Source organism: Heptranchias perlo, chromosome 9 (genome assembly GCF_035084215.1).
Source record: "Heptranchias perlo isolate sHepPer1 chromosome 9, sHepPer1.hap1, whole genome shotgun sequence".
Classification (NCBI taxonomy): Eukaryota; Metazoa; Chordata; class Chondrichthyes; order Hexanchiformes; family Hexanchidae; genus Heptranchias; species Heptranchias perlo.
Genome location: NC_090333.1, coordinates 38,492,397 through 38,516,521, shown reverse-complemented (window position 1 = coordinate 38,516,521; position 24,125 = coordinate 38,492,397). Strand labels below are relative to the sequence as shown.

Here is a 24,125-nt window from a genome sequence, read left to right as displayed (position 1 = left end):
AGGAAAAATTACTACATCCAGGATGAACTTGACTTCTTGCAAGAATTTGGTGCCACTCACTGGATTCTGGTATGTGCACACTGCGTTAGTGGCATTGCATGACGAGACGACGTCGTTAACGCAATACACGCGCATCTCAGTACCAGTGAAAACCGTGGAGAATTTGGAATTTTACAAGTGAGAACCAGGAGGGCAGAAAAATATATATATTTTTTTTTAATTGATTCACCAGCCAAAATATCTATTAGTTTAATTTGTTGTAAAAAAAAAAAAAAAAAAAAAAAATCGGTGAAAAAAAACCCCGTACACATAATGAAAGTCAATACTTCACAAATCTCCTCCCTTGTCTTCGTTAATATTCTCAGATATATACACCATCTATCAAGGTTTCAACTGCTTTGAGCATTATAAGTAAGCATTAATGCGCAAATTCCATCTAATTTATATTCAAGTGGTTCATTCTACTTGGGTTTTTGTTTCGTGCTTTGATCAACTTTTATAATCGTGAACCAAGTCAACATTTTGCCATTGTACTTTATTGATTTGCTGCTGCCGAGAATGGGGGGGGGGTGGGGGAAGGAGGGAACGACGCCTCAATTAGATCACTCCTCAACTCAAAGGAATAGAACCCAAGTTTATGCAATCTGTCCTCATGATTTAACCAACTGCAACATCTTGCTTTGTATTCTTAGCCTTAAAATTGGTAAGGGATAAAATATACACGGACAAAAATAAAGGCCACACATTTATGGCTTTCACAGAATAATGAACATAGTTGTGTAATTCGATCCCCAAAGCACCTATAAAAACCCCAGACTATCATTTAATAAAAATGGAACAACTTATTCAACTACATGGCATAAACCCCTCATCGTTTTGCTATAAAACACAAGAGCACCCACCAACTTATTATGAGCAATGTCACAGAACATTTGCTACTATTATAAAATAACGGCCACTCATTTATGGTTTTTTTTTTATACAGATAATGGAGTGTGTCATGGAATTCAATCCCTGAAGCACCATCAAAATCCCTGGAATACCATGCAATTAAAACAGAAGTTAACATATTCAGTCACTGTAAATCAGTGGTCCAGATAACACATTGCGAGATACATGACATAACATCCCTGTTATAAAAGGGTGCATCATCCATCTCAGCATCAGCAACACCAGGAGACAAACACACACCCACACATTTGAGATAACATTTAATTTGCCGCCAGAGCATAAAGCTGGCAGTGCAGATCGGTCGCCCGTTATACAAACTGCCTGATTTACATTTCCACTGAAACCAACACCAGTTTTACGCTCAGGCATTGATATTTATTCCATATTTAAAAAGACAAATAAAATGGGGTTGCTTTCAATGTGTGATCCCATTTAGGACAGCATGGTGGTGCTGTGGAGCACCAAATCACAGCACTAAACTGGAACACGAGAGTGAGAGAATCAAACCAGAGAGTCAGTCTGAACACTAGTGTGCAGAGAAGTGCCACACAATAATTTTCTGCAATGCAGTCTTTGTATAACTATTCCATACAAAGCAGGAAACACCAAGGTTCTATGTTGAGAGAGAGGGAGAGATGGGGAGAGAGAGGGAGATACTGCACAAGGACAGGCTCAAGAGGGCTTTCAGAAGGATTTATTGATTCAATTATATCCTGAGCAATTTTACACAAAGATTCCTTTAAAACTGAAGGATAACTAGGACAAAGAATTCTAAACCAGTATTTTTATTTTTCTCTGAGCAACAGCACAGATCTATTTATTAAAACTGAATCCAATAACTTCAAGTAGTGTCAGAGGATGATTAATGTAATGTCCTTTTCATTCTTGTCCCACTCATGAGAACGACCTTAACTCACTTTTTCATTCATGGGATTGAAGTATTATTCTGGGATTGCCCACAGAATATATTTACCATTTATACCAATGCAGGACACAGTATATCCCCACGGAATTCATATCAGGCAAATTCCAAATGAACGCGATCCCAGACTTGTGCTGAGAGCTGTCTAGTTGAATACATCAAACAGTATCAATTTACCAGCCTGATTTTCATACTACGAAGCTGGATTTATTGAGAATAAAATAAGTCCTATAATCACTGGGCCAGCAAGTGGTTTCGTTCTCTCAAATCAATACTGATAAATTGTATGTCCATTAACGTGAAAGTGACTTTTTCAACATGTAGCGATAGTGGGCATATTGCACCACTGTGTAGGATCTCAGGCCATGTATGAAGTTGCCTGTTGTGTGTCAGACATCATTAAATGAAAGGATTGATAATTCTACTGTGCAATTGTTGGGTTTGGGGAGTCACCTCTAGCTTGTTAATGCTTTTATTTGATTGGATCTCTCATTTTTATGCTAGTAGAATTTTCGATTAGTTGGAGGTAGAGAATGTTGGGTGTTTTTTCTCCATTGGCATGGGGGCTCAAGACTGGATCTGACCATTCTGGTATGCTGTATTGATGAAATCTATCCAATCTACAACAGCAGCAAAACAATAACAGCTTGTATTTATATAGCACCTTTAACATAAAAAAACATCCCAAGATGGACAGCCTCTTCATTTGCAAGATGCATTATTCTGGTGCAGATGTCTGGAGCATTTAACACTAACTGCGAGAATACAATCAGCACTGAGCAAATTCCAACTCTTAAAGGACCAATCTTTGCATGAAATAGGCTACCAACTAAAATATTTCATTTTCTGGCATAACACTATGATACACTTGACAAAATAAAAAAAAGACTTTTTATTTTAAATTAAAAAAAGGCTTTCATCCTGGCTGGAATGAAAAGTTGGACAGCCTGCTCCCGAACAGCTAGACAACAAGAACTGTGCGAGAATTGATCAGGAAGTATCTGGTTTCTCCTTAGCACGTCTCTGCGGCAGTAAAGTTGAAATTGAGAGCTCCAGTGGTATTGAGGATTAAGGCTGCATCTGACCACTCTGGTACTCTACATTGGAATTCCAACATCCTTTACCACCAGGAGTGGCAGTCTTAAAAAAAAATTAAGTTTGTGTTTATTATGTCAGCATTGCAGGCCTAACGTGCTCCTGTGATGGAACTGATTTGTCGAGCAGTAATATTGCATTATGTGATTTAAGAAGCTGTAATGTTCTGAGTGATGCAGGGGAAATATATAGCTGGTATATATTGTGGTTGCACTCAGTTGTCTGCGCAAGATAACACAGAATTATATTATCAGCCTCTTTAGCTTCAGCAGGAATATTAGCAATTTGGGGGCAAATGTTTAAATTACCATTGCAAGCACAATTTAAAGATTTACCTTAAGTTATTGTTTAAATTCGAGTTCGGAATTATTAGGAAAAATATTGAGAAATGTAAAGGTTTCAAAGTTCTTGAAACTGAAATTTTGACAATTAATCTTAAACCTAGCTATGCAAATCTGCTAGATTTATAGAAAACTCTGGAACACTGCCCACCTCCACAACATCACCCACACTAGCCCAATCTCAGCCCTTTTGCCAGTGAAACCCTGGTCATCTCTGGACTCATCAACTCTACTGTTCTCCCATCCTTCACCTTTCATAAACTCAACTTCTCCAAAACTCTACCAACATATCCTTACCTGCACTAAGTCCTGCTTGCCATGAACCCTATTGCCATTGACCTATACCAGCACCCAGTGCATTATATTTAAAGCACCTTGAGTAAATTTTTAGTCATCACCACCTGGGCTGTAATCTGAAGAGTAGAGTAGATCCGCCATCCATTTAGAACTCACCCAATTTTTATTCCACTAATTTCAATGGAATGAAAAAAAAAAATCGGGCAGGAGCGACAACAGGCAGGCAACTCGATCCGCTTCACCAAATTACCACCCAGACAGTGCAGACGAAAATTTACCCCTTCGCCTTTAAATCCCTCCATGGCCGTGGCCCACCAGATATCTGCAATCTCCTCCAGCCCCATACCCACTACCCATCTCCACCAACACTCCAGTCTTTTGGCACCAGTTTTTTATGCAACCATTGGTACTAGAGCTGCTTGGGTTCTACTCTCCGGAATTCCCTCCATAAACCACTCTTACCTCTTCTAAAAACCTTCACAAAACCCATCTTTCCACAAAGCTTTTGGTGACCCTTGCTAATCTCTCCCTAGCTCAGTAACCATTTTTCTGGTGCCTATCTGTAAAGCTACTTGGGGCATTTTGTTATGTTTTCAAGTAATTTAGAAAAGCTTGTCTTTTTATACAGTGAAGTGACATAGCCTTCCAATAGCAACTACCTACCACTCGCCCCGACAGAATCCTGATGATACATGATGACAAATTCAGTTTATGCTCGTCTTCCTGGAACTAAAAATCATAGCTTTGCATCAAAATATGAACTTTAAGTTGAGATAAGCTGAGGCTTTCATGTAAAAAAAAAATCACTGAAACAAAGGGCAACTTTATAGGTGAGTTTGATAATGTTATTGTGCAATAGGTTTTTTGAATGATTTGTTTTGCATTCTCCTTCTGCTTTGATTTGTCATGAAAACAAACAATCCTGAATAAGTCCTTATTTTTTTCTCATTGGTAGTTTTTTTTAGCCACTTCCCTTATTTTTGAGTCATATGTTCCCTGCCTCCTCAGTTCTGATTTTCTGCTGTTGTTACTTTGAGCCAAATCAACAAAGTGTGATGTTGGAAGTGTGATAGGAAGTATAAGCAAGTACCATATATATTAAATACATGTCAACTTCCCTGGCATTGTACACAAGGAGTTAAAACCAAATCGCAAAACTCCAATGTGGGAAGCAGTAAAGTCGACCTGGTTGGAGCATCAGAGCTTCTCTGCAGTACAGGCTGACGAGCTGGGAAACATGAAACAGAGATGCTACAGTGCCACCACTGGGAGGATATTGTAATGACAGCATGATAAATTTACATGGACAACTTCCATTATAAATAATGGAAAAAATGACGAAGTTCACAGAAGTAATCTTTTAATATAAAATAGGTATTACCCATATATGCAGAATTAGAACTTTAAAAAAATGTTAAATCTTTCATAAATAGGAGTTTTGGCCATTCCAGGTGATGTTGTGTAAACAAATCTTAAATTGATTTTTATAAATCATTTCAGTCTAGTATGATTAATGATCATTGTCAGTATTTATTACGAAATTAAAAATCTATTTTTTCAGGTTTTATTTAACTTAAAAAAAGGAGAAAATCAGTGAGGGGAAAATCAGTGGGGAGAAAAATTGCACACCCAAGAACAGATTTTCCTGACTGGTCATTCAGAATTGGTATTTGCCATATATCTTTATTAGTTTCTCATCAGTAGTTTTCAAGTAATTTAGAAACGCTTGTCCTTTTACACTGAGGTGATATAACCTTCCAGTAAAGTCAACCTACGACTCGCCCCAACAGAATACTGGTGATACATGATGGCAAATTCAATTTTATGCTCATCTTCCCTACCTCCACTGTTCTGCTTTACAGCTGTTGTACTTTGAGATAAAGTGTGGCAAGGAAAGTGTTACAGGAAGTATGCAAGGCTTTTAATATATAGGTTGATAGCTACTGTGCGCTACTTTATAATTATATGTATGTCAGATACAATTTTATCTAAAAGGTATAATTGCTGCAGATTGCACGTATTATAATTGCAACAGATTATCATTGTCCATGAAGAATAAAATCCAGAACCTGGAGCGGGTCTGCTTGGGTCCTGAGAGACATAAGGCTGCTGTGAAATAGAAATAGAGTTCACACATTTTATAGTTTTCTTTCTGGTGACTATTAACTTTAGCATAAATTAAGTTAATTCACCTTGATAAGTTTTTTTAAAATATCATTTATTCAATCCAGTCATACATCCAGTTCTAAACAACCCCCAGTAAAGTTACTATCCAGAATATCCCAAAATACCTCGCCAGCCCAAAAAAAAGTATGGCCCATGATAAGAGGCTAAACCCTGCCTGCTCCTAGACTAAACACTCTATTAGTTCACTTTATTAAGTTCAGCGTCATTTCGGCATTGGAAGTTTTAGAAACAAAGTCGAGCTTCATGATTTTACCATCAGTAAAATGTTTCTTAAAGTGCCAGTTTAATTTTCACAGGTAGGGCATACTTACAGCCCAAGAAATTTTGGCAGGAAAGCCCACTGCAAATACTGGGAACCTAACAGAACTCCAGCCGCAGGGGTAGGGACAGGTCTGTGCAGAAGAAGTTTTTAACAAAGATTTCCAAGATGAAATAAGTTTATAGCAAAGCTTAATTATTTCTTTGAGATTTTTTAATGTGTTTATTGCAGTATAAACCTAATTTTAATGTGTATAATCAATGGATCAGAATGCAAAAAGGCTGTAAAAAGCAGAGCGACGGATCAAATCGTTCAATTTGTCGTACCAGTTGGTTTAAGAACAATAGCTCTGTAAAAAGATGCTGGTTACACATTGGTAATTGGTTGTTTTGGCCAGCTGTCCAGTGAATGGAACTGCTTTTGATTGGTTCAAATATCTGTTTGGCTATCAGCATAGTTAACTTAGTGAATTGTGAGCAGAGCCAATAATGATTTTTGTGCTTAAAGGATATGCACTACTTTTGAGGTGTGACACTATAGAAGTGCTGGACTCAAGACTTTTAATTACTAGACAGAGATGCTGTCAATACCCACACCAGAGTTCCTGTACCAGATATTTCCAAAAGTATAGATAAGATGTATTAGCACATCTTTAATAAAGTACAATCTTGGAAAATTTCCAAGGTGTAATGGAACCTGAGCTTATCAACAGCACAATCTTCAAACCACCACACATACTGTGTTTCAATGGTGTTAACATGGAAGCTAGCAAATGGAAGTTAGTAATTTTGGCTATGTGAATAGTACAAATATGGAGTACATAGGGAAAATTCTATGAAGAAAATTACATATGTTTTTGAATAAATATTTATTGTAGTCACACTGGTTAATTTATGTAGCTCACTGGCAAAAAATATATTTGGTACAAAATGATCCAACTTAGGTTTTGTAAATTTTCTTAGAAAGTCAAGTTTTAATCTTGAAAGTGTAGCAAATGGAGATCAATTTATATGTTTTAAGAAGATATTTCATATTTTCATATCAGTGGGTTCTTGAAATCAAAAGCTGCTACATTAAGCATAGAGTTAAAGCTCTCCTTAGATTTGATCAGATAAAGCAAGTTTAGTATTGATAAATAAAGCTAGTGATAGCACTGCAGCAGCTTAGTTTTGTGTCTCCCAGCTCCTCAGCCTGTACTGCAGGGAAATTCCCTATGCTTCAACCAACTCTACATGTTGGCTTCCCAAATTGCTGTAAGTTTTGCCATTCAACTATGAATAGTAATATGTAAAATCAAAACATTACATAAAAATAAGGACAGAACTTCAGGTATCTTAAAATCCAAAAAAGCAATTAGTACAGCACTGGAATAAATTCTTTAAGGAAAATTAAATTGAGGTTAAGAGAACAAAATGGAGCCTGCTGGAAAATGCCATGGGTAAATTAATTACTTACATACATGCCATAAAGACCAGGAACATCCCAAGTTAAATTCTCAATCTATGTTGAGTTAGCTGATCTCAGCCACACCAGCGGTTTAGGGTACACATACATTAAGGTTCCCACTCCTGGTCATTATCCTGTGAATGCCTCTGGAAAGTGTAAAAGTATGCGGCCAGATTTTGCTGAGAAAAACACCCCGTGAATTGCCACAAGTTGCTGGCCGATTTGTGCCGCTCCTCTGTTAGCTTTGCGAAAATGGCACCCTGTGATTTCCACGAAGTTGCTGCATTTGCACATTAATTGCCCAGTAAACTCACCACAGAAAATTAAGTCTAGTAATTAACAGCCTAAGTACCCTTTTAACAACATGATAATTGCTAATGGCTGCCAATCAAGCTCTCCTGCACAGAAAGTAAATAAGTGTGGAGTCTCATTCCTTCAGGTTGTGAATGGTTTTTGGGGATTTTTTTTAATATTCTTACTTTTTCTTTACTCTCTCTCTCTCTCAATTTCTTTTCCTCTCTATTTCTCTTTCTGTACTTGATTTGACATTGGATTCACCCACTTTAATTTACCCTCCTTGTTTGTTTCTCAATCCTTAAAGCTCATTGGTTAAAGAGATACACTGCTTGTCCCGTTGTTCACCAAGGTCCCAGATGGCCTCTTGCCCTCACTGCGTCGTTATCAGCTCACATTTCCAACCATTTTGTTTGCAAACATTTTTAAAACCTAAACATGCACGAGCAAGTCTAACTAACAGGGCATGCCGTGAGATGCGCCACTCCAGCAAAATCTGGCCCGGTTTCTCGATGAGAGCAGGATCACACTTGGCTGTGGTCAAGTAGTACCAAACTGATAGTGAAATCTAGGTTTACTCGAAGAATGGCGACTTGAATGAGCACCTCTGGAGTTGCACCCCATCATGAGTCAACAAGTGAGGACAGGGGAGAAGGAAAAACAAGCACTATTCCTTTAATTTTTTTAGCACTGGCATTACAATAAAAATTATTCCTTGTGTTGTAATGCCTGAAGGGGAGCAGCTACATCTGAACAGACAATTTCAAAATACTAAAACATCTGCACACTTATTAATGTTTCTTAATTAGAAACTGTTGCTCAAAGATCAGCTTAAAATTATTGTGGAGAATTACTGCTGCCTTGACTTCAGTGTTGATACCAGATGCTGACTGCAAAATATAAAGATTTTCATCAATGGACAGTCCTAATAAATTCATTTGCAGTTGCTGCTCACAAATTAGCTCAGCCCACTAGCAAAAATATTCTCTATTATACACTCTCTGATATTAATACCCACTGTTAATGTGTTTGAAGTTTTTCTATTACATTTCACATCCTATGAAAACTATTTCTGGTTATGACCGTCAGTGTCGAATAATTAATCGCTACAAGTTAGTGAGCTGTGAGGTCACTTTCATTACAGTGCATGACTGGAATGGAACTTCATGATGTCACTGCAGGAGAAATTTTGCTCAAAGTATCCATCCTCATAACCTCTGAAATGAACTTTATAATCATAAATCACACAAGCGAGATCTAAAAGAAATCAGGAAGTGTGCAGGTGTCTTATTTTATAAGATTTATTATGTGCCAATAAGTAAGCGGCAGACAAGGATACATAAGGGCCCATGGGATAAAATCAGATTATGTTGCAAACAGAATACATAAGGGCCCATGATATTAAACAATTGGAAGTCAGATATATTTTGTACCACGTAATTTTTATATTAAACTTGAATTGCAGAGGATTCTAGCAATATCAGAATATTTTTCTAACAATGCTGCTTGTTTTCTATTATGAAGTCAAATCCTTGAGCACAATGTAATTGTATGTCACAAAGTGGATTAAAACTACTGTCTTCTTTCTGGGGCTGAATATGACTTTAGTTCAACAGAAATCTCCTCTCCAGTGTTTGCAGGAGTGCCAAGCAAAACAACTTTCTATGGTCTCAATTAAATTCCTAATGGACATTAATTATATAGCACAAAACTAGTAATCCCAGTCAGTTTGGAACTATTACACCATCAGTCTCAGTCTGATGTCTGGATTAAAGTGCACTGTATTGGCTACCAAACACGTACATATCCATATTTAACTGACCGCGTTCTTGATGGTACTAAAGTGAAGAGTGTTTCATTCAATTACCTCCATTAATTTGATCAGCGTTATCATCCAGCAAAAGAATAAATTACAATGATCTATCAATTATCATTTATCATTTAAATAGATTACAGAACTTGGAACTAAGGGCTGGAAAATACAAGATCTCAATATTTGAATTAGGAAATATAAATAACCATTATGATAAATATTTATATTTTTCTGATGACTAGATAATCTTGGTGCTTTTAAAGACCAATGGGTTTTGACTAGGGTTTCTAATTGCAGATGCCCACAGAAATTTTGGTGGCTGACTAACCCAAGGGAACCAAAAGGTGAATGCTTGCTGTGTGATCATATTTCCCATTTTTCCCCAAATGAGGGCAAGCACCAATCACTAGTTCTTGAAAAGTCAGTGCTTTGTCAGAGACAGTGTATTTCACAAGCTCATTCACAGCACTTATACTCGCGTTAATTCTATCCAAACTCTGAAAAGCACACTTTACTAACTTAAAAACATAAAAAGAAAAATATCAAATAATAATGACTGTAAAACAAAAGGTCTCTCCCATGTTTAAAAACCGAACTAAAAGGGTTACTACAAAGGACTGCGCTCCCAGCAATTCAAAAAATCTGGAGCACATCACTAATTGTTTACTGAACTGATAATCTGTTAAAAATTATTATTCCTTATTGATGATACTCCACACAAATTTCAGGGCTTGGGTTTACCATGGCTTTCACAGGCTGAGTATTTTTTCAGATAATTAGGAGCTTCTGCAGTCTAAATATTCTTCAGTATTAAAACAAATAGTAATCACCAGCAATTAACAAGCTCTGTTACAAACAACAACAACATATGTACATCTTTTGTTATTTAGGATCCCAGGACCACTGATCTCCAAAAGGTAAATTATCTCCTGGTATTTTTACACTGAAACCACTTTTATATTTGTAAGGTGTCGTACAACACCAGGTTATAGACCACCAGCTTTATTTGAAATCACAAGCTTTTGGAGCTCTGTTCCTTTGTCACTCACCTGACGAAGGAGCAGAGCTCCGAAAGCTTGTGATTTCAAATAAAGCTGTTGGACTATAACCTGGTGTTGTATGACTCCTTACATTTGTCCACCCCAGTCCATCACTGGCATCTCCACATCACTTTTATATTGGCCCCCTTTTAAATTCTGATTTCAGGCGACCAGCATCCATGAGCTAGTTCCCAGCATTTACCCTAAATCTGGCTCTTATCTTAGTGGCAGAATCTCAAACTTGCGGGAAAAAAAATTGGGTCTACGTTCCTGCTGCTTGGATACAAAAACCGGATTTAGCACAAATACTGGGAACGAGTTTGTGGACACTGGTTTCCCAGAAACCAGACTAAATAAGTGCCATTACAAAAGCACTCAAACTCCTCTCATTGGTCAACCTTAAACACAGGCCAACAACCAATGAAGGCAGCAGGGCACATCAGAAGAGGAAGTGACAAGAAAAGAGAAAGGTCGCAAGTGTTGTTCCTAATACTTAGATGAACTTCATTCTGTTGTCATTTCCAGAATCCCAAAATGTGGGATTTTGAGGCTGTTAAAATAGACTGGCTTCCCAGGACTGCAAACTTTCGTTTTTGATACATTCTAGTGCTAATATTTCCTGGTATTTAACTACAGATTAATTTCCCAATAAGCCTATGGCAATTACCAATCTTTTAGTATAAATATGACACATAGAGCACACCGATGGTAGGTATCTGTGGCCAGCCAATACTAGTACTAAATTATAAAAACAAACTTTAAACCTCCCATATAAAACTAAAACAGTATATCCATCAATATAATTAAAAGACTTGCATCTAGGAAACATCCACAGTACACAGGGAAATGTCAGCTATTCTTGAAAACATCACAATTCAAAGTGTCCATCACACTTGCATGAGGTTACCTCAAACATAGTGTTTAAAAGAGCAACACATCACAATCAAATTCTGAACTAAAAGAATGATGATTGCCTCAAATATTACTACATCGATGTTAGCTTTCCTAATGAACAAGTAGGTAAGAAAACTGCTGGTGAAGAATCAGCAAACAAAAACAAAAGCTACCAATAAACAATTACAAAAAGGAGGAAAAGTAGAACCAATTAAAATCTCAAAATATTTTTGGAAAATATTTACAATCATCTTGCTTTCTCAGTAACCCAAGAACATAGTGCAAAAGGTAAATTAATAGAATAAATGCATTACAAAATACACAATTCAAAACAAAACCATTCAATTTACCCATAGACATGTCTTGAGTTTAAAATCGTTCCAACAATGTTTTAACAATTTACATTTATATAGTGTAGAATATAACACTAACTTAGAAGAATGCCCCAAAGTTCTTCATGAAGGTGCAAAAAAGTGGATGCCAAGCCAAAGGAGATTAAGAAGGGATGACCAAAAGCTTGGTCAAAGAAATGGGTTTTTACCTCCATACACCGGTCGGTCCCTTTCTCTGGGGACTGGAGCTTCAGTTCTGCTTTGTTCCCAGAGCTTGAATCACCTTTCCTGCTGATGTAGAGCCACAACCAGGCATCAGACAACTCCCAGAATGCACCAGTTGTTGTGCACAAAGTGATACTTTGCACAACTTTAGTTGGCCAACCAGAAACAGTCTATGAGGGAACTTCAAGGGGCCTACAAGGTCATCACATTTCTGTACTTTTGGGACCGGACATAAAGTATGTGTCTTGAGAATTCTGCATTCTATATTTGATGACTTAGTCGCACATTACTTCTGTCAATGTGTATGAATAAAATTTACTCAGTGGTAACACTAATTTCCTTTATTTAGACAGGTGACACAACACTTAAGACAACAGGAGGATCCCACAAACATGTCAATACTTGCAATGGGTCGACAGGAGTGTGTCAATATTTCCAGTCCTCTTCCTACTCTAGCCCTGAAATGCTGTCACTCTTTAATCTCTCCCCGATGCCCTCTTGACGCTCATCTCATCCACGAGACCGACATTCTACTCCCTCGACAACAATCCCACTAAACTATTGGCTATCAAACTTCCCTTCCTGGCCCCATGGCAGCTGACAATGTAAATAGTTCCTTCTCATCAGGCACTGTCCCCCTCCTCAACCCCTCTATCCTTGTTAATGTGAGTTGTGAGGAGGATGCAAAGAGGCTTCAAGGGGATATAGACAGGCTAAGTGTGTGGACAAGAACATGGCAGATGGAATATAACATGGATAAATGTGAAGTTATCCACTTTGGTAGGAAAAACAGAAATGCAGAGTATTTTTTAAAATGCTGAGAGATTGGGAAATGTTGATGTTCAAAGGGACCTGGGTGTCCTTGTACATGTCACAAAGCTAACATGCATGTACAGCAAGCAATTAGGACGGCAAATGGTATGTTGGCCTTTATTACAAGAGGATTTGAGTACAGGAGTAAAGATGTCTTACTGCAATTATATAGGGCCTTGGTGAGACCGCAACTGGAGTATTGTGTACAATTTTGATCTCCTTTCCCAAGAAAGGATATACTTGCCATAGAGGGAGTGCAACAAAGGTTCACCAGACCGATTCCTAGGATGGTTGGATTGTCGTATGAGGAGAGATTGAGTAGGCTAGGCCTGTATTCTCTGGAGTTTAGAAGAATGAGAGGTGAGCTCAGTGAAACAAACAAAATTCTTACAGGGTTTGACAGGGGAGATGCAGGGAGGATGTTTCCCCTGACTGGGAGTCCAGAACCAGGGGTCACTGTCTCAGAATAAGGGGTGGGCCATTTAGGACTGAGAGGAGAAGAAATTTCTTCACTCAGAGGGTGGTGCATCTTTGAAATTCTCTACCCCAGCAGGCTGTAGAAGCTCAGTCATTGAGAACATTCAAAATAGAGATCGATAGATTTCTAGATATAAAAGGCATCAAGGGATATGGGGATAGTGCAGGAAAACGGCATTGAGGTGGAAGATCAGCCATGATCTTGTTGAATGGCAGGGCAGGCTCAAGGGGCCGGGTGGCCTACTCCTGCTCCTATTTCTTATGTTATGTTCACTATCACAATCCTCCAATATCCCATTCCTCTCCAAAATCCTTAAACATGTTCTGATGAAGGGTCAACACCTGAAATGGCAACTTGTCTGTTCACCCCACCGATGCTATCTGACCTGCTGAGTATTTCCAGCAGTTTCAGTTTTTGTTCTATATTTCCATCATCTGCAGTTTTTTACAATTTTTTTTGAATGTGTTCTTTCCTCCCAGATCTGTGCCCAACTTTTCTGCAATTTCTAGTTCGAATCTATCCAATCAGGTTTCCCACTCTCCCACAGAATTGAAATGTCTAAATAACTAAACTCACAAAAGGACATGCTCATGGTGCATCATTCCTTCTTGTCCTCCCTGCAGCCTTCAACATAGTCAATCACACCATCCTCCACCACTTTCAAGCTCCCTGGGACAGCCTGCAGTTGGTTCCGCATCAGCTGTGGCTCAGTGGTAGTACTCTCACCTTTGAGTCAGAAGGTTGTAGGTTCAAGTTCCACTCCAGGGATTTGGGCATAAAATCCAGGCTGATACTGCACTGCAGTACTGAGGGAGCGCTGCACTGTCAGAGGCGCCGTCTTTCAAATGAGACGTTAAACTGGGGCCCCGTCTGCCCTCTCAGGTAGACGTAAAAGATCCCATGGCACTATTTCGAAGAAGAGCAGGGGAGTTCTCCCTGGTGTCCTGGCCAACATTTATCCTTCAACCAACACCACTAAAACAGATTATCTGGTTATTATCACATTGCTGTTTGTGGGAGCTTGCTGTGTGCAAATTGGCTGCCACGTTTCTACATTACAACAGTGGCTACACTTCAAGAAAAAAGTACTTCATTGGTTGTAAAACGCTTTGGGACGCCCTGAGGTCGTGAAAGGAGTTAGATAAATGCAACTCTTTCTTACCTATCCAATCACAGACAGTGCACCTTCCCCCCACCCCCCCTCATCACCACGGGAGTCCCCCAAGGATCCATCCTTCGGCCTCTACTATTCCTCGTCTACGATGGCCCTCTATCTCTCCACCACCTCTCTTGACCTTCAACTGCCCGTGCCATCAGCCTGCTTGTCTGACATCCGGCCTTGAATGAACTGTAATTTTCTCCAGCTAAACAATGGGAAGAAGGAACCATCTTCAACTCCCACCACAAACTATGTACCCTTACCATCGACACAAATCCCTCCCTAGCCACAGCCAAAGCTAAACAAGACTGTTTACAGCTTCAAGCAGTTTCTTGTTCAGCCCCAAACCGCGAGCTTCTGATATCATATCCTCTCCATCATGAATACCTCCTACTTCCATCTCCGTAACATCACCCACCACACCTCAGCACATCTGCTGCTGAAATCCTCATTCATTCCTTGATTACCGCCAGACTTGACTAATCCAATGCTCTCTCATAACCAAAATGGTCATGCTACAGGTATGTCACAAACTCTTTATAAAAAAATATATAGTCTATACCTCTTGATTCAAAGTTGCTTAATTCAAATTACTTTGTGATTTTAATTTTTTTCTGTCTGTGGTTTGTGAAGTTTCACTGTCAGCAAACTGCTGTATTTGCATACATGAGTCAATGGACAATGAAAAGTATAGAATCATATAAGAAAGCACACTTGGCTTTGTAAATAGGGACTTGAATACAAGAACAAGTCATCTAAACCTTTACACATCACTGGTCCAGCCTCAGCTGGAGAATTGTGTACAATTCTGGGCGCCACACTTTAAGAAGGATGTCAAAGCCCTAAAGAGGGTACAAAGGAGGTATACCAGGGATGAGGGACTTCAGTTATGTAGAGAGATTGGAAAGGCTGGGATTGCTCTCCTTGGAGCAGAGAAGGTTAAGGGAAAACCTAATAGAGGTATTCAAAATTATATGGGGTTTTGATTGAGCAATGAAGGAAAAATTGTTTTCTCTGGCAAGTGGGTCAGTAACCAGGACATAGATTTAAAATAATTGGCAAAAGAACTGGAGGGGGATTGAGGAGAATTTTTTTCACACAGAAGGTTAAGATCTAGAATGCACAACCTGAAAGGGTGGTGGAAGTAGATTCCATAACAACTTTCAAAGGGCAATTGGACATGTACTTGAAGAGGACTCATTTGCAGGGTTATGGGGAAAAAGCTGGAGTGTGGAACTAAATTGGACTGCTTTCAAAGAGCCGGCACAGGCACAACAGGTCAAATGGCCTCCTTCTGTGCTGTAAAATTCTATGATTCTATATGTGAAGTGTTTTCAGTTGTTTCTTAAAAAGATGAGGTGGAAATTACAGATACAGTAGCATAGTGTTTATGTTACTGGACTAGTAATCCAGAGGCCTGGACTAATAATCCAGAGACATGAGATCTGGTAATTTAAATTCAGTTAATTAAATAAAAAATCTGGAATAAAAAGCTAGTATCTGTAATGGCACAAAACTACCAGATTGTCGTAAAACCGATCTGGTTCACTAATGTCCTTTAGCGAAGGTACCCTGCTGTCCTTACCTGGTCTGGCCGATATGTGACTCCAGACCCACAGCAATGTGGTTGATTCTTAACTGCCCTCCGAAATGGCCTAGCAAGCCACCGAGTTGTACAATCCTGCTCACCACACGGACTGCAGCGGTTCAAGAAGGCAGCTCACCACCACCTTCTCAAGGGCAATTAGGGATGGACAATAAATGCTGGCCTTGCCAGCGAAACCCACATCCCATGAATGAATAAAAAAAATGTTTACTTTTCTCCTCTTAAATTGTATGCTCAATTTTTAAATAAACAATTTTGCATATCTCCATTTCTGTCGACATAGGTTAGATACATCTTTGCACTTAATTTTTTTTTTAAATTTAAGAAGTTTTGTCCCTGTTTTCAATTTTTCTGCAATCAGAGTTGTACCTGGCCTGATTCCATTATATTTTTGGCATTGTTTTGTGTCCTTTTACTGCTGTTTCCCTACCCTCCCAGTAAATAAATAAATATGTTCCGACATAGACAAATTTGCTACGAGTCCCCAATTCAGCCACATCGTCCTGTGGCTATTTTTTTGGCACTCTCCACACCTCTTGCCAGTAGGATATTCCCAAAGATTGGTCTGGACTTCTTTGCATTCCACAGACTCGATACACACAGTTCAAACGGCACATCAAAACAAGGAAAAATTTCACTGACCCCAACTTCCTCTATTTCCTGAGTGTCTGTCTGTTAGAAGATAGGCAACAATTTAGTACGTGGGAGAAGCACAAGAAACACCAACAACTTGCATTTATAGAGCACCTTTAATGTAGAAAAACATCACAAGGTGCTTCACAGAAGCGTAATCAGACAAAAATTGACATCAAGCCAAACTATTAGGAGGGGGCGACTGTCAGCTTGCTCAAAGAGATGGGCTTCAAAGAGGATCTTAAAAGGAGAGGTGAAGAGGCAGAGAGGTTTAGGGAGGGAATTCCAGAGTTTAGAGCCTAGATGGCTGAAGGCCAACAGTAGGGTGGAGGGAGTGGGGGCAGAGTTGGAAGAATATGGAGTTCTTGGAAGGCTAGGGCTTGAGGAGGTTACAGAGATGGGGAGGGGTGAGACCATGAAGTGATTTGAACATGAGGACGAGAATTTTTAATTTAAGGCTTTGGGAACCACTGAAAGTCAGCAAGCACAGGAGTGATGGGTGAGCAGGATTTGGTGCAGGATAGGATATGGACAGCTACGTTTTGGATCTGCTGATGGTTATGGCGGCTAGAATATGGGAGGCCGGCCAGGAGAACATTGGAATAGGCGAGTCTGATGGTATGGATGAGAGTTTCAGCAGATGGGCTGAGGCAGGGATGGAGACAGGCAACATTAGAGGTGGAAGTAGGCAGTCTTTGTGATGGAGAGGATATGGGATCAGAATCTTGACTCAGTCGAATAGGAGACCGAGGTTTTAACAGTATGTTTTAAACTGATACTGTGGCTGGGGAGGGGGATGGAATCAGTGGTGAGGGTACGGAGTTTGTGCCAAGGACTGAAGGTGATGGATTCCATTTCCCCAATGTTTAATAGGAGGAAATTGCAGCTCATTGAAGACTGGATGTTGGTCAAGCAGCATGATAGCATACAGGCAGCGGAAGGGTTGAGAGAGGTGGTGGAGAGGTATGGCTGGGTGTTGGCAGACTATATGTTGACCCCATGTCTGCGATGATGTTGCCAAAGGGCAGCATGAGAAGTTGGAGGGGCTAAGGATGGATCCTTGGGGAACTCCAGAGCTAACGGTGCGGGGATGGAAAGAGAAGCCATTGATGGAACCACTCTTGAAACAAATGGATCAGTAAGAGTGGAACAAAGAAAGGTTAGTCCCATTGAGCTAGACAACGGAGGAGAGATGTTGGAGGAGGATGGTGTGGCCTACCATATCAAATGCTGCAGGGAGGTAAAGAAGGACGAAAAGGGATAGTGAACCATGGTCACAGCCACAGGGGATATCATTTGTGACTTGGATTTGGGCTGTTTCAGTGCTGTGGCAGAGACGGAAACCTGATTGGAGAGATTCAAACATGGAGCTGTGGGAAAGACTGTTATGGATTTGGGAGGTGACAACACGTTCCAGGACTTTGTTCCAGCAAGGGAAGCTGGAGATGGGGCAGTTGTTTGCAAGGACAGAGAGATCGAAGGCGGGTTTTTTTCAGGATGAGGGTGATGATGGCAATTTTGAAAGGGAGAGAGATAGTAGCTGTGGAAAAGGAACCATTTATGATGTCAGCTAGTATGGAGGTCAGGAAGGGAAGTTGGGTTGTCAGCAATTTAATGGGAATAGGGTCTGGAGGTGGCTCTCATGGACATGATGAGCTTGGAGAAGGCACGAGGGGAGACAGGAGGAAAAACTAGAGAAAGACACAGGTTTACGGCTAGGGCAGGCAAGGGGAAGGGGGGGATACAGCAGAGGTAGCTGAACAGATGGTCGCAAGCTTCATGCCAAAGAAGTCCATGAGCATCTCACCACTGTTAGCTCTGACAGAGAGAGCTAGAAGTGAAGAAAAGGCGGCAGGCGTATGTTTGCTTTCCAGGACGATCCTAGAGTAGCGCACAGTTTTGGCAGCAGAGAACAAAGACCAATATTGTTTGACATGGCCCAATCAGATCTGGCGACGGATGACTAAACCAGTGTGTAACTGATAACGCGAAGTTGGGAGCCATACCAGGAGGAACGATCAGGGTGGGAGAGAGTAAGGGCTTTACTGGGGACAGCGGTGAAGGCGAGGGAGTGATTGACCAGAACGACAGCTGCTGAAGTATCGTGGTGAATGGAGGGTCAAAGCAGAGAAGGGCTCCTGGTAACAGCCCTGGCAGGGGTGAATAATGTAAAAGAGTATTGAAACCAGGGCACAATTTGACCAGTGGAACAAGTGTTTCTGGTAGTGGGAGAACCCAAATTAGATTTCTACTATACCCAACAAATGAAACAACCAGACTATTCCGGTTCTCAGAACCTAATTTTCAAAGTGACGATCAGCAACTATAAAATCTGCTGCTGCCTACCAGTTTGTTATTCTGCACTAAGCTAGCACTGCTGCTCAGGCCTGTGGTTGGCCACTACCACTCTGTGGTCCTCAGCGCTTTTGCTCTTTCATTTTCTCTCGTTCTGTTAATTCCAGTAGCTTTAACTTAAGGTACTATTCTCCATTAAGTTTCTTTTGCCTCCTTTCCCTTCAAGGGTTCCTCTTCCTTCTTTTCCCATGCCCTCTCTCTCACCCCCACCCTGCATTCCTCCTCCCCAGGGCCTCCCTCTCCTTTCCCATTCCCTGTCCTACTTCCCTCCTCCCCTAAACTATTCTCCAGTCAAGCTTACCATGCTAACGTCACTGGTTCCAACAGTGTGGCTGCTTCCTCCTGGCTTCAGCCTGCTCCATTGTCCTCAGCAGACTTCTTACCAACGCTGCTCATCTTTCCAACCCCACAAGCTTCGAACTCAACTTTTTCTGCCCAGCCTCTAACCTGATCTACCGTACTCCTCTCCCCTACTCCACACTGCCTTGCTCCTTATGGGGAAGGGGATGGGGTTAGGGGTACGGAAGGAGGTGCGGGAACAAAGAGACCTAGGAGTTCATATACACAAACCTTTGAAGATGGCAGAACAAGTTGAATAGCTGTTAAAAATGCATACTTGGCTTTATAAATAGAGGCAAGAGTACAAAATCAAGGAAGTTATGCTAAACCTTTATAAATCACTTGTTAGGCCTCAACTAAAGTACTGAGTCCAATTCTAGGCAACTCACTTTAGGAAGGATGTCAAGCCCTTGAAGAGGGTGCAGAGGAGATTTACTAGATGTGGGACTTCAGTTATGTGGAGAGACTAGGGAAGCTGGGATTGTTCGCCTTAGAATGGAAAAGGTTAAGGAGAGTTAATAAAGGTGTTCAAAATTAAGAGGGGTATTTCCACTGGCAAGAAGGTCAGTAACCAGAGGACAAAGATTGAAGATAATTGCCAAAAAAGCCTGGTGAGAGATGAGGAGATTTTTTTTAAAGCAGCAAGTGGTTATGATCTGTAATGCACTGCCTGAAAAAGGGTAGTGGAAGCAGATTCAATAGTAACTTTCAAAAGGGAATTGGATGTATACTTTCAAAAGAAAATTTGCAGTACTATGGAGAAAGAGCAGGGGAGTGGGACAAATTGGATAGTTCTTTCAAAGGGCCAACACAAGCATGATGGGCCGAATGGCCTTCTGTGCTGTATGATTCTATGGAGAGAACAATGGCAGCCACAATCGATGGTCAGTAAGAGGAGGGGTTAGCTGCTCAAGGGAAATGCACTGGAGGAATTACTATCATGAGAGGTGACAAAAGAGCAATGGGTTATGTAAGATACTACCTCTTAAGGACATAATGCAAAGGAAAACAGATCAGGGATACAATAGAAATGAAGGTATAATGGCAAGGGGACTGTAAATGATATGCATCCATCAAAATGAGGAGGTGGGCTGAAGCAACAGTGATTGAAGCAGCAGAGCAGATGAAGGGAGCCACCAAAACAAATCATCATTTTGCCAACCCCACCACTGGCCAATATGATCTGTACCCCCCTTCCCTGCCACACCATCCACCGAAAGGAAAAAAAAAGAGATACACAAAGGTGAGGTGAGAGAGAGAGACTGAAGCAGAACGAGGTATACAGATAATAAAGCAACACAGAGTAGTCAGGTAAAAGAGAAACATTAACATTGGAATTACTGTGAGCAATGCCGTAGGCATTCCATCAAAAGTCCACATCTCCACCCAGTGTGACTTAAGTTCCTTTAACCTAACTCCTCTCCCAAGCTTATCCGTATTACCACATTTTGTTCAGTAGCAGTGTATTTACTTGATATGTTAGTTATTAAAATTGAGTTTCTAAGGGAGGTAGAGTAAATGAATTGAAGTTCTGGCTGCCCCAGTAGCCTAGTGGATAAAGGCACCACCCAGTGAAGTACTGAACCAGAATGTCTCAGGTTTAATTCTTCGTCTGTACTGAGTCAAATGGTCCAATGCCATTGGCCTCAGCACCACCAGGCTGGGAAGAGAAAATAAATATCAGCCAAGGCTCCAGCTCCTAATCACTATCTAGTAACCCCTGCTGGAAATTGCATGTGTAGGTATCAGCTGCGAACAAGGTAAGGATTGGCCATAATGCCCTCCAGGAGTGTCAAAGGTAATCAGATCAAAAGCCTATTGACAGTCATTCTCCAGGATTTATTGAACAAGGCATTGAAGCGATGCCAACACCAATGGAACCAGCAGGATTAGCACTTCTAGAAGAGGAAAAAAACAAGAGTTAAAGAAAGATGAAACAAATTCCCAACTCGAGTATGTGATGAAATGGCAGGTAGAAACCTATATTTCCTAACAAAACCTCATTCTTCATCTGCCAGTTTTTGATTATGTTTCATGCAAATGTTTAGTCCCGCCTCTTATGGGTTGGATCCTCCTATTCACAACCACACATTAGTGTTGTGCCTCATGCAATTCAGCAAAGCTGTCACAGGTAAGCCAATAAAGATTATCTGTCTACCAACTTTAGGCAAGGATGAGGGTTATTTCCATTCTCCTTGTCCCAAGGAGACTCAATCACTTTCAAGCATATTTATCCTAAAGGATTTTTAAGCAAGTGTCACTGGATAGCAATCAAGAACCACAGCTGATTTCTCCCATTCTAGCTCAGGGGCACAAAGGCCTATGGTAGGAGCCTAACTGCTACCTCCTTTCACAGCCCTAGCTAACTTAACACAAACTGAAGATTGAACCTGGGATCTTCCAGGTCTGTACAGCTGTGTTGTGTACTGGTCATTACATTTACCATTAAGCCATCATGGCACCAAAGATCAGGTTGCTTTTGGTACAACCGATACATTTATTCACATCAACCCATGGAGGGTATTTACTAGGCCTACAAAAATTACATCGCTCACAACCATATTTGCTCACGAGTCCATCCATACTTTAAGTGGATGAAACTGAGCTTCTCTATAATAAAAAAGTTCAGCAGAGCCATCCAACCCCTCCCTCAGGAACAAAAGCTGCTTTGATTCCATGTATCTACATGCAAGATAATTGGCTTGATTCCCAGTTGATTATCAACAATGCTTTAAAGATGACCACTAGGAGGTGTATTTCCTCTGCTTCTCTACATTTGGGGGAGAACCTTGCCTCAACTCAGCAACTGTATTTTCATCTGCTGTTCTCTCCCTCATTATCATATCAATATCTTCCCAACTATCTCTAGCAAATAGCCAGCAGAGACACAATGGGCCAAATGGCTTTCTTTTGTACTGTGAACTTCTATGGCTCTATAATCAATTGCTACTAAAAATGAATTGTAATCCCAGGAGAGAAACAGACCACATAACGTTTTTATATTCCCTCTAAAATGTTAAAGACAGTTTCCATCTGAACTTCAGCCTTCACCGGTGTTACAAATGTTGATCCTACAATATGCCAGAATGATCATTTTTGGGAATCAGTGAATTATCAGGACCAGAAATATTATAAATTACTCATCACTTCATAGGTGCAGTTCACCAATTCAGCTACTGCTCTATATGTCCAATTTTCTCATTTTTAAACAGCTTGTCAGACATGGTCAAATATTTAACATTTAAAATAGCAGGAACTTTCATTTTGACAGATGATTCCAAAACCCAGTAAATGCCAATGTACCTAAATATATTTATGGTGTTATCTGTGATATGCAACATTTGGTTTCCTTAAATATTCTGGTACCTGCTGTAAATATTTTACATTTGCACCTGCAGAATTCTGATTTAGAACATAAAGCACTAATACCTAATAAATCAAACATATCATAATGTAGCAATTGCCCCTGATATTTTACTTCGGTTACAAAAGGGATTGAAACCTAAACGACATCATAGAAGATCTACGCGAACGAGTTAGTTTACATTAAGCTAAACATCAATTTATAGCTCATTCAGCCAAGTTTCGTTGCACTTTGGTCTAAAGCCATGAAGAGTTTAACAGGATGCAACGAGATACAGCCCCCCAACAAAACCAAAAAAAGGCAGGGGTTACATAGCCCTGTCGACAAGTGATGAACTACCCGAGGGGACCTTAGACACTTTCGCCTGTGCATTTTATGATGCCTGAGCTGCTGCATAAACTGGTCCATCGTTTTCTGTGTGGATTGTATTGAAGAAGCGAAACAAAATGAGATTCTTCAAGACCAATGAGAAAGTCCCACCCAATCCCATCATCTAAAATATGAAAAAATTATATATTTTATGTAATGATAAATATATGGCAGAGAATGGGGTCAGTTACATCTCCTATCCTCCTCTCCTACATTTGAGATCCGCAACATGTGGGTAATTATTTACATGACAACCAGGTAAGCGGTCCGAGACATCCGTCATTTAACAGAAAACAGACGTTAAAGTTTATCCTTCATTCGCAATTCGTTGAACAAGACGTGAGAAAAGTCTTTAAAAACATCGAACGCACCTGAAAGTCGGCGAGAATCATCTCTCGGTCCATGGACGCCATTGTGGTTTGTCTTTCAACTGCGCTCCGCTGCTCGGGAGGGAGAGGGGGAGTTACCGTCTCATCAAACTTCCCCGACCAATCAATGAAAACAAATCCCAATGGGCAAAGGACCTCTTGCAGATCAGCTTTTAGCGTCAATCTGCAGTTTGAAATGATTAGACCCGAAATTGCGTTTTGCTTTTTTTTTAAAAAGGGAACAAATTGTTCGCCGCTACCCCCGGTACGAATGAGCTTTTCCTGATCACTTTACGGCATCGTCGTTCACTAAATTTGCTTGTCACGCTGTCGTGAAGGGAAATAAACGTCGTGTTTACGGCAATGTCTCCACGTGACGCAGCTGTCAACGGGTGCGATTGCTGCAGAGCTGAGAGGCGCCCATCCAGAACAGGACCAGGGGGGCAGTGTCTCCCCCTCGCCCCGCACCCTGCTCTCTCCCCCTCGCCCCGCACCCTGCTCTCTCCCCCTCGCCCCGCACCCTGCTCTCTCCCCCTCGCCCCGCA

General features: G+C 40.5%; 1 protein-coding gene across 2 annotated transcripts in view; it reads right to left on the bottom strand.

Annotated features, from left to right (window-relative positions):
* The window catches only part of faf1 (Fas (TNFRSF6) associated factor 1), a 292,563-nt gene extending 268,692 nt beyond the window's left edge, over positions 1 to 23,871 (bottom strand). For both annotated transcript variants that reach the window (XR_010963860.1, XM_067990236.1), the window contains exon 1: positions 23,584 to 23,871. Coding sequence is in view for 1 of the 2 variants with exons in the window: in XM_067990236.1 (XP_067846337.1) it covers positions 23,584 to 23,625 (42 nt within the window). In the remaining variant the exon portion in view is untranslated. The remainder of the gene's footprint in view (positions 1 to 23,583) is intronic.
* Between the last annotated feature and the right edge of the window lie 254 nt (positions 23,872 to 24,125).